This window comes from Hyperoodon ampullatus (assembly GCF_949752795.1).
Source record: "Hyperoodon ampullatus genome assembly, chromosome: 3".
Classification (NCBI taxonomy): Eukaryota; Metazoa; Chordata; class Mammalia; order Artiodactyla; family Ziphiidae; genus Hyperoodon; species Hyperoodon ampullatus.
In genome coordinates, this window is record NC_136916.1 from 143,545,794 (window position 1) to 143,556,565 (window position 10,772).

Consider the following 10,772-nt stretch of genomic DNA (forward strand, 5'->3'; position numbering starts at 1 on the left):
CAAAGGATCTGTGTTGAAGTGGAGTTTTAATAGCAAACAACCCAACTGCCCATCAAAAAGCTAACAGTTAAACAAATTATGATCTCTTCATACAGTAGCTGCATTACAATGGGCTCACGTGGAAAGCTCTCCAGGACACAATGGAAAGTGTCAAAGGCCAGGCCAGGCCGAGAACAGTCTGTCTGTGTGCACACAGGCTGGCATCCACCCAGCTTTCCTGGAAGTATACACAACTCCCCTTTAACAATGGGTACCTTTGGGAGAGGGGTAGGAGATGGAGGGAGGGAAATGTACTTTTCCTATTGTACTGTAGGCTGCTTTTTTTTTTTCTTTTTCTTTTTTTTTTTTTTACCATATGTGTTACTACTTTTATTTTAGTAAGTGAACAAATACATTTTTAAAAGGTGATGATGATGATCATACTAATAACTAAAAAGATGACATGGGACCGGCACACTGTAGCACATGAACCCAGGCCAATCCCTATCTCTTCCGTAGTCCATGTGGTGGCTGCCTTACGTATAGAAGACGGTATTTGAGTACAAGAACAAATTGCTATTAATATCTTTAAAATATCAAATGCTGACTAAATTAGTGAGTCAGTTTGTTTTTGTGGAGCAGTAGGATAGCAGCAGGCCTTTGTGTTTGGATTGATAGTTACCAGTCGCTGCCATGTTCTTTGGGATGTACCACAGGCTTTATTTGTCCACCTGTGAAATTGAGCTACATGTGGCTGTACCTGTCAGTTACTGTTTGAAAAACTTTTGATTTCTCAGATAAAAGGAACCTTTGAAATGCAAAATGACATTATAATGGGGATCTGTATTTTAAGGGAGAGATGTAAAGGATTTAAAAGGCGGACTCCAGTGCACAGTTATCAGCCTGTAATCATATCTCCCTTCATCTCACCGTAATTATGTGTGTTGATGTGCAAATTCAAGATCTCAGGAAGTTCCTTGTCGAGTTTATGAACTTTGAGCCTTTAGACTTCAATAATGTAGGGGTAACTGAAACACTCTGTAATCTTTTTAATAATAAACATAGCATTTTCTTTTCAGATTCCAATTTTAGCGATAGGTTATCATTTATCTTAAGGTAACAGTCTTTTATTTCTTATAGGATATGAAGTATATTTTGTACAGATGTTTAATGCAGTTACCCTAAAGTTTAGTAAATATGCTTTTAAAAATAACAGCTTTGTTGAGATGTAATTCACATACTGAACAATTTACCCATTTAAAGTGTACAGTTCAGTAGTTTTTAGTGTATTCAGAGTTGTGCAACCATCACTATAATCAGTTTTAGAGTTTTTGTCACCGCCCGCCCAAATCCCTGTACCCATTAAATGTGCTTCTTAAAATAAGAAATCACAAAGGAAAAAATCAACACTGTGATTACAGCATATGTGTAAACTATATTTATGCAATTAAAAAAACCCATATAACCAAAAAAGTAGAACCAAAAGGGAGAAATAGGTATACCATATGATACAGATAAAGAATAAATATAGTAAAAAGCTAGATTAATAAAATTGACTCTTGGATCTCAGAGGACAAAAGGACAGACACTCTCAAAAGGAAATAGAACTAGTAAGCAAAAGTTAGGGGAACAGTTTACCCTAATTAGTAACTAAAGGCATGCACATCAAAACAAATGATCAGGTACTGTTTCTTTTTAACATTTTAATTGCTGAGAACTTTTTTTTCAAAGTAACCAGTGCTAGAGGTAGTACAGGAAAATCTTAAATTTTGCTGGCAGCTATATAAAGTCTTAAAGCAGTTTATCAGTATCTATTAAAAGCCTTAAAACTGTTTATTCCCTTTAACTGAATCATTCCACTCCTGTGAATCTACTTGAAGAAAATAATCCTAGACATAGAGGAGATTCACAAAGATGTTTATTGCGGCATTTTTTATGATTGCAAGGAACTGGAAACAACCTTGGAAACAAGATAGAGTGAAGTCCCATCATATATGTATGTATCTCCTACAGAGTCCACTGTGCTCACAGGTGGAGAAAGAACAAAGAGGAAAGTAATTAAAATAGTGTGAGCGCTTCCTTCAGTAAGCCTGTGTGCCAGGCTGAGCATGAGAGGGGGGACCTGAAAGTGCTCCTCCTTCCTTGGGCTCAGTTCCCATGTGCCTCTTCTAGTGTGGGCATCTCAGGGGCAGGGCGGGACTCGGGTGTTGAAGATGAGTGGTTTTTGCATGTGGCCCCCAAACATCAGCTGACCGTGCACCTCATCCAGTGCTCAACCCAGGAGACGGCGATCACTTTCCAACTGCACCCATCTCTCCTCCCATCTCTCATTTAAGAAATCTAAAAATGATTATTTTCTATAGTATTCTATGTATATAAATATTCCAAAATTAACTATTTTGCCTACATATTCTCTTTATATACCACATTTACTATAAACTTTGATGAATTTTTACCACAGAAGATTCTCTACTCATATATATGAGAGTTTGGATCCAGAGCCTATATTGATGTCATTACCTTTTGCGTCCACTTAATGAAATGCTGTATGGCTCTTTAGAATGATGGTCATGAAGATTATGTAGCAGAACAGAAAAATGGATGCCTGTAGGGTTAAATGAAAAACGTAAGATACAAAATTATCATACCTGTATAGAAAAACGCATAGAAACACAAAAAGACTGGAAGAAAAATTAGCTTTCGGTTGTCACTTACAGATTGTTTGCTACCTTTGTAGCCCAGGTATCAAAGTATAAAATTAACCAGAGACTTAATGCACACTCTATATGTGTATTCCCACATAAATGTTTCCGTGCACATCTATCTATTGATTGTTTGTCCCTCCGCCACCCTTGATAACCGAGTGGTCCACAGGGGTCTCTGACTGCTGATTGGCCGTACTTTAATATTATCACCAGAACTGTCCGTTTCTGCTTGGGCTATCATATTATATGATGCAGGAGGGTGGTTATTAGAATGCTTCTTAGGGAAATTTTTTGAGCCAAAACGCTAGTTGGAGAATTCCCTTTAGAGATAGACTAAATCCAGGCTAAGACAAGTATCAATAGAAGAAACAGACACTATTACCCCATTAGAGTTCTCTTGGCTAATTAGAGTCTGGTTAACAAGTTTCAGAGATGCACTGGAGGAAGTGTCTTAAGAAGCCCAGGGAAAGGAATTGTGAACCAAGTCAGGAGCAGTAGCAGAGGTCAGTCTGGTAAGCTGAGCTAAACAGTTGGTCCATGCCTGCAAGGGACATGGTTTAGGGTGGTCATCCAGGGTAAGGGGACACCTCAAGTAAAGCCAAGTGCCGCTCTGACCTGCTGCTCTTTGACTCTTCAAGGTTCAGGAGAAGGGACGTGTCTCGGGACTTGGGTGAGAAATCAAGTGTCCCAAGAATGTAGTTTTTAAGATTAGTCCAAGGAGAATAGAGGGAAACCCTGACAGTTCCTAATGGATCCTAAAATACAAAGAAGTCATTGATCCTTTGCTGGGCTTCTCCTAGGCTCCAGCCCACACTGATCCTTTGTCTTCTCTAGGTGACCCTGCCCTCAGCATGAGCCGCTGGATGTTTCATCAGCAGGCCCTGCAGGAGTACATTCTTATGTGCTGCCAGTGCCCCACCGGGGGGCTTCTGGATAAACCTGGCAAGTGAGTGCCTTGCCTCTGGGGAGGGAGGGGCGGGGCGGGGAGAGAGGGGTGAGCACCTCAGGCCTACTCGGAGCCGGACGGGGTGGGCCTTTCCATGTTGCTGCTTAGTGCACGTGTGGCATGGGAGGAAGCAGCGCAGCTGGGAGCACCCCCACCCAGCGCCGTCCATCCCTCCTGGCCCCTCCAGTGCTCTCCTCTACCCAGCTGACTTGCACCCCCTCTCCAGTGAGGTACACAGATTGCTGTGTTGGTAGCTTTTCTTTCCTCTTTTTAATGTTTATTTATTTATTTATAAATTTATTTATTTTATTTATTTATCTTTGGCTGCGTTGGGTCTTCGTTGCTGCGTGCAGGCTTCCTCTGGTTGTGGAGAGGGGGCTACTCTTCGTTGTGGTGTGGTGGCTTCTCTTGTTGCGGAGCACGGGCTCTAGGCACGTGGGCTTCAGTAGTTGTGGCTCACGGGCTCAGCAGCTGTGGCTCACGGGCTCTAGAGCACAGGCTCAGTAGTTGTGGCACACAGGCTCAGTAGTTGTGGCTCGTGGGCTCTAGAGCACAGGCTCAGTAGTTGTGTCACGCAGGCTCAGTAGTTGTGGCTTGTGGGCTCTAGAGCACAGGCTCAGTACTTGTGGCATGCAGGCTCAGTAGTTGTGGCTCGTGGGCTCTGGAGCATAGGCTCAGTAGCTGTGGCTTACGGGCTCTAGAGCACAGGCTCAGTAGATGTGGCGCACAGGCTTAGTTGCTCCGCGGCATGTGGGATCTTCCTGGACCAGGGCTCAAACCCGTGTCCCCTGTATTGGCAGGCAGATTCTTAACCACTGCGCCACCAGGGAAGCCCCTCCTCTTATTTAACCAAACTGATTTAAATAGAAGAGGATACAGGATTTTAAAACTCCTGAGTGTCATAAACAGAGATTATAATCAAGGCGACTATTACCGAGTAGATTCAATACCTTTAGGTGCCATACTGAAAGAAAAAGGGAAACCAGTCAAGTCCTGTTGCCTTTGCTGCTCACTCCCCACTCCCCCAGCACACACACACACCCTGCTGCCTCTGCATCCTGGTCCAGCTGAAGGCCAGTCCCCAGCAATTTATCAGGAAGAATTTGGCCCATTCCTAGAAATTTTGATGTGAGATTTTTTTTTAAAAAAACGATATTAATTTAGCCAGCACTACCCTGGAGAGCCCTTTCTGGAAGACAGCTGACAGGACTGACTGTAAGGTTACAGTTCCTGCTGTCAAGCAGGGCGGAAGGATGGGGCTCTGGAAAATGCTGCTGGGGGAAGCCAGGCTTCGAGGTGCGTGGAGGGTGGGATGGGACGCGTGAGCGCTCCCCGGGCCTCTGCGTCTGTGCGGTGGCCTTGTTGTCAGAGGCTGTGCTGGGGCCGGTGGGGAGCAGAGGACGCCTGCTGAGAGTCGCCCCATCCTTCCAGGTCCCGGGACTTCTACCACACCTGCTACTGCCTGAGCGGACTGTCCATAGCCCAGCACTTCGGCAGTGGAGCCATGTTGCACGATGTGGTCCTGGGTGTGCCCGAAAACGCCCTGGTAAGGTGGGCTGGGGGGCTCACCACTGCTTCTCCACGGGGCCCCCAGGATGGGGCTGGCAGGAGAGCACAGCACCTGCTCTTGGCCTGCAGAACCGGCTGCAGGAGGACATGGACGGGCTGGTGAACTCACTGTCCCCACCCTCTGTCTGCAGCTCGATCTCCATTCATGAGCATCTGGCTGGCAAACTCGAGGTTCCAGGCGAGGGTCCAACCTGTGGCAGAGGGTTTGTGCTTTTGTCCCACAGCCTAGGACCCAGACCACTTGTCGTTAGTTCCCACCTCCCAGGAAGCTGGCTCAGAGGTAGCGAGTTTCTGCATCTGCAGCCAGCAGCCCTCCCCATGTGGCTGACTGTCTTCTGGAGCTCTCCGCTTGCGGCCATCCCTCCGGAGAAGCCCTCTCAGACCACCTTCTGTAAATGAGATGCCCCGAAACACTCTGCCAGAGCCTGGTTTGTGCCCTTCATAGCACCAGCACGATTTGTCATGCGTGTGTTTAACTGGGTTTTATCTGCTTCCCTCAAATACTGTCAGCCCCGTGCGGGCGAGCTGTTCACCACGGCATCCAGCCCCAGGCCAGCCTGGCCACAGGAGATGCTTGTGAGCCTAGTCACGATCCTGAGACTCATCTCCGGCTAAGACTGTCTGCAGCTGTCAGATGATGGGGCCTGTGCAGATTGTCATGAAATATTCCAACAGAAGAAACACAAATGGCCAGTAGGTGGATGAAAAGATGCTCAGCCTCACTAGTAATTGAGAAAATCCAAGTAACAACCCTTCAGCTCTTTCAAGTATTTGCCTCCTATGCAACCCTCTTCCGTTCTTTTCCCTCCCTCCTTCCTCAGCGTAGCTCCATCCTAAATTTGACATTTATCATGCCTGCAAATGTTTTTTTGCCATTACAACATAGGTATGTATCCACAAACTATATAGAGAGTTGTTTTGTATATTTTCAAATGTTTTATAACAGTATCTACCCCACCATTTATTCTGCATCACTTTTCTCACTGACCATTACCCTTTTGAGGCTTAGTCGTCTTCATATGTGTTGCTCTAGTTTATTCATCTTCACTCCTATACGGTATCACCTTGTCTAAGTGTCTCCTTCACTCCTGTATGGTATCCCCTTGTCTAAGTGTCACCTTCACTCCTGTACGGTATCCCCTTGTCTAAGTGTCACCTTCACTCCTATATGGTATCCCCTTGTCTAAGTGTCACCTTCACTCCTGTACGGTCCCCTTGTCTAAGTGTCACCTTCACTCCTGTACGATATCCCCTTGTCTAAGTGTACCCCAGTTTAATTTTCTAGTCTCCTGTTGGTTAACACTGAGATGGTTTCAGATTGTGCTATTACACAAGGTGTTGCAGTGAACATTCTCGAGTTACAGTTTCTGAGAGAGATACACCTTCATCCTCACCAGATGGCCCTGAACCTCGCCCCTGTGTGCTTGGGTTATTTAATGCTCACGTGGCACCAAGATGAGTTGCTCCAGTCAGACTTTTCCTTTCTGCCAGCTTGACAGATGTGAAATGGTGTCTCAGTTTTGTTTTGCATTTCCCTGATTACTGGTGAGGCTGAGCATCTTTTCAAACGTTTGTTGGCCATTGTGTTATGTCTTCTGTGAACTGCCAGCCAGCTCCTATCCTTTGCTCATTTTCGTATTGATTTGTAATTTTGTTTGCTCTTTTCTTATGTAGTAGGAGTTCTTTGTGTGTTCTTGATACTAATCCTTTGTCAGTGGTTTGTGTGTGGTTAATCTCTTCCAGTTTGTGACTTGTCGTTTCACTTTGTTTTTAGTGTTTTTGTTGAATAGAAGATTTTAACTCTAAAGTGAATAATTTTATTTGCCTTTTTGGTTTTTGAGGCTTTTTTTTTGGGGGGGGAGCGTTACTTAAGAAATCTTTTCGTACCCTGAGGTCATAAATATATTTTCTTCTAAACAATTTAAAGTTTTGCTTATCCCATCTAATTCTCTTGGAATTGATTTCCATCTGTAGTGGGATATAATTTTATCTTTTTCCCATTTTGGTTAACCAATTGACCAGCACCATTTATTGAAGTTTACAACCTTTCCTATTGATGTGTGTCACGTGTGTGTCACATACTCAAGTTTCTGTATATGCGGTGACTGTTTCTGGACATACAGTTCCATTGGTCTGTTTGTTATCTTTGCTGTCTTAAGCAAATCTTAAATGCAGGTAAGCAAGTCTCACCTACCCGCCTCATTCTTTTTCTTCAAAACTGCTTTGGATATTCTTTGCCTTCTGCATTTTAGGATTTCCTGTGCATTTTAGGATCAGCTTATCAAGTGACACACACAAAAAAAACTAGTCGAATTTTTATTAGAATTACATTGAATGTAAGATTAATGGGAGGGAACTGACTTTAACATTCAGGCTTCCCATTTATAAACACAATTCTTCAGACTTTTTACGTTTCTTTTAATGGTCTTTTATCATTTTCTCCCTAAAGGACTAACACATCTTTTGTTAGACTTACGTCTAAGAAATTTATAGTTTTTGTGTCTATTGTGACTGGAATATTTTTTTCCATTTTATTTTGTAATTGGTTGTTACTAATGTATAGAAATGCTATTGATAATTATAGTTTAATTTTGCACCCAGCAGCCTTGCTGAATTCTTTTCTTTTTTTTTTTTTTTTGGCTGCTCCGCGTAGCTTGCGGGATCTTAGTTCCCTGACCAGGGATTGAACCCGGCCCCCTGCAGTGGAAGTGTGGAGTCCTAACCACTGGACCGCCAGGGAATTCCCTCTGAATTCTCTTGATAGTTGTAATAGTTTGTCTATAGAATCTCTTGGATTTCTTATTTAGAATGTAATGTCATCTTCAAGTAAGGAGTTTTGCTTTTTCCTTCCTGATTCTTAAGAATTTTCTTTCTTTTCTTGCCTTGTAATGTTGGCTAAAACCCCCATGGAGTGTTGACTGGAGGTGGTAATAGAAAGTGTTCTGATTGTAATGGGAAGGTTTCTATAATTCCATCATTAAGGAGGATGCTTACTGTGAGGTTCTGGTAAACATTTCATATCAGGTTAAGGATGTTTCCTTCTGTTCCTGGTCTACTGGGTTGTTTTTTTGTTTTATTTCAGTCATAATCTAATGTTAAATTTTATTGAATGCTTTTTCCTCATCTGGCTTTTCTCCTTTAATCTGATGTTGTGTTTTGTTAATACATATTCTGATGTGACCTTGACGTTACGGGATAAGCCCTGCTTGGTGATAATAGAGTGTGTGGGGGGTGTATGTGCTGTTCTAACACCTGCTGGATTCACTCTGCTGGTATTTTTGGCTCGTATTTTTATTTAGGATTTTTTGCATGTGTGTTCATGAGAAAGACTGATCTAAAATTTTGTTTTATTGTATTCTTTTCCAGTTTGTGTTTCAGGATAATGTAGCCTCATAAAATTAGATGGGTGTCTTCCTGCTCTACTTTTTCTTTGGAAAAGTTTGTATAAGTTAGAGATTATCTTGTAAGCTAACACTTGCTTGAGAAACCATGTAGGCCTGGTATTTTTTTGGGGGGAATGGTGGTAGCAGAAAAAACAATTGTTATTGATTTAACTTATTCATATAGGTTTTAAAGAATTTCTTCTTGAGCAATTTTGAAAATCCGTATTGTTCTATAAAACTATTCAGTTTATCAGAATTTTTATGTTTTCGCATGTAGTATTTTCTTAAAATTTTTTAAATCTCTTGCAATTATGTCCCCTTCTTCATTGTCCCAGGGTGGAAGAGTCCTGAATACTGGCCTAGGATTGTGCCCTGTCTGAGAACAAAGTTTATTTTGGGTTTCTGTGGTGCAGTGGGATAATATAAAATAATTTATATATGGCCTGACACCTTTACTTAAGTGTAACAGGGTTGTGGTCCATTTTCTTGATTATAAATATAGATGCATATTCATTGTTTTAATAATTAGAATATATATAAAAGTATAAATAAATTTTTTTTTAGATGTTGGGGGTAGGAGTTTATTAATTTATTTTATTTTTATTTATTTATGCTGTGTTGGATCTTCGTTTCTGTGCGAGGGCTTTCTCTAGTTGTGGCAAGCGGGGGCCAGTCTTCATTGCGGTGTGGGGGCCTCTCACTATCGTGGCCTCTCTTGTTGCGGAGCACAAGCTCCAGATGCGCAGGCTTAGTAGTTGTGGCTCACGGGCCTAGTTACTCTGCGGCATGTGAGATCCTCCCAGACCAGGGCTCGAACCCGTGTCCCCTGCATTAGCAGGCAGATTCTCGACCACTGCACCACCAGGGAAGCCCCAAAAGTATAAATAAGAAAATTTAAAACAGTCATGTCACAGTTCCTATCTGGGCATATGTCCATTTTTTGCCTATTTATATAAATCACATCTATCAACACTTTAAAAAGTAAGTTTGGGATAATATCACGCATACTGTTTTCCTCACTTAATATAAGTATTTGCCAATATCGTCAAATATTTGAAAGCATGTTTTTTAATGGCTCTATAATGTTCCTTTGTGTCCCACATACTGTAACATGTTTTTACCAATACCCTGTTGTTGAACATTAGGGCCTTGTGAGATCCTAGTGCATCTCTGATGATTCCTTATGTTACATTTTTTTTTTTTTTTTTTTTTTTTTTGCGGTATGTGGGCTTCTCACTGCTGTGGCCTCTCCCGTTGCAGAGCACAGGCTCCGAATGCGCAGGCTCAGCGGCCATGGCGCACGGACCCAGCCGCTCCGCGGCATGTGGGATCTTCCCAGACCGGGGCACGAACCCGTGTCCCCTGCATCGGCAGGCGGACTCTCAACCACTGCGCCACCAGGGAAGCCCCCTTATGTTACATTTTTACAAGTGCATTTAATGGGCAGAGGCTGTGCACATTTCCAAGGACCACTGGGGTGATTAATTGGCATCTGTTCTTCTCTTTGCAGCAGCCCACTCACCCTGTGTACAATATTGGACCAGATAAGGTGATCCAGGCCACCATGCACTTTCTGCAGAAGCCAGTTCCAGGCTTCGAGGAGCATGAGGATGAGGCAACAGCAGAGCCTGCCACTGACTAGAGGACATGGTGTCCCGCAGCTCTGTGTTCACCCACCTCCCCAGTCAGACCAAGGTTTATACATTTCGATACATACTGCATTCTGTGCTGCACAAGCCTTGGCCGCTGTGAAGCTCGGTTCTCTGTCCTTTCTTGTTAAACAAAACAAAACGGATGGCTCTGTGTTTAGAGGACACAGTGGTGTGGTTTTTAAAAAAATTCTTTCCACTCCTGTCCAACCAAAAATCTCCAGCCACGTGGCCTCTGAGCCCGCTCTGGCCTGGCCAGGGTTGGTGGGGGAACAGTGCAGCTCTCCAGTGCAACTGTCGCGTCGAAGTGAACGATGTTTATGAGGGTTACAGCATCTGGAGTCGCTGCTGCGATTCCTCCTTGTGTCGCCGTTAAGTCACCAGGAAGGTGGCCTCCGTGGGTGGAAATAAATCTGCTCCATGCCTAGGCAGGGGCTTTGGGTCCCACCAAAATGAATTTTCCAGGAAAAAAACATGGTGGCACTTCACTCAGAGGTGCCCGAGGCGCTCACCTCCCAGCCTGGTTACTTGCAAGGGGAAG

The 10,772-nt window shown here is 43.5% G+C and overlaps 1 protein-coding gene across 2 annotated transcripts in view; it reads left to right on the forward strand.

The window, feature by feature from the left end:
* The window catches only part of LOC307050725 (protein farnesyltransferase subunit beta), a gene marked incomplete at its 5' end in the record, with an annotated part of 78,072 nt that extends 67,824 nt beyond the window's left edge, over positions 1 to 10,248 (forward strand). Inside the window, 3 exons of one of the 2 annotated variants that reach the window (XM_079700930.1) lie at positions 3,519 to 3,630; positions 5,062 to 5,176; positions 10,093 to 10,248. In XM_079700930.1, the coding sequence (XP_079557056.1) occupies positions 3,519 to 3,630; positions 5,062 to 5,176; positions 10,093 to 10,224 (359 nt within the window). In that variant the 3' untranslated portion in view covers positions 10,225 to 10,248. The remainder of the gene's footprint in view (positions 1 to 3,518; positions 3,631 to 5,061; positions 5,177 to 10,092) is intronic. The other variant, XM_079700931.1, reaches the window with a different exon arrangement.
* Between the last annotated feature and the right edge of the window lie 524 nt (positions 10,249 to 10,772).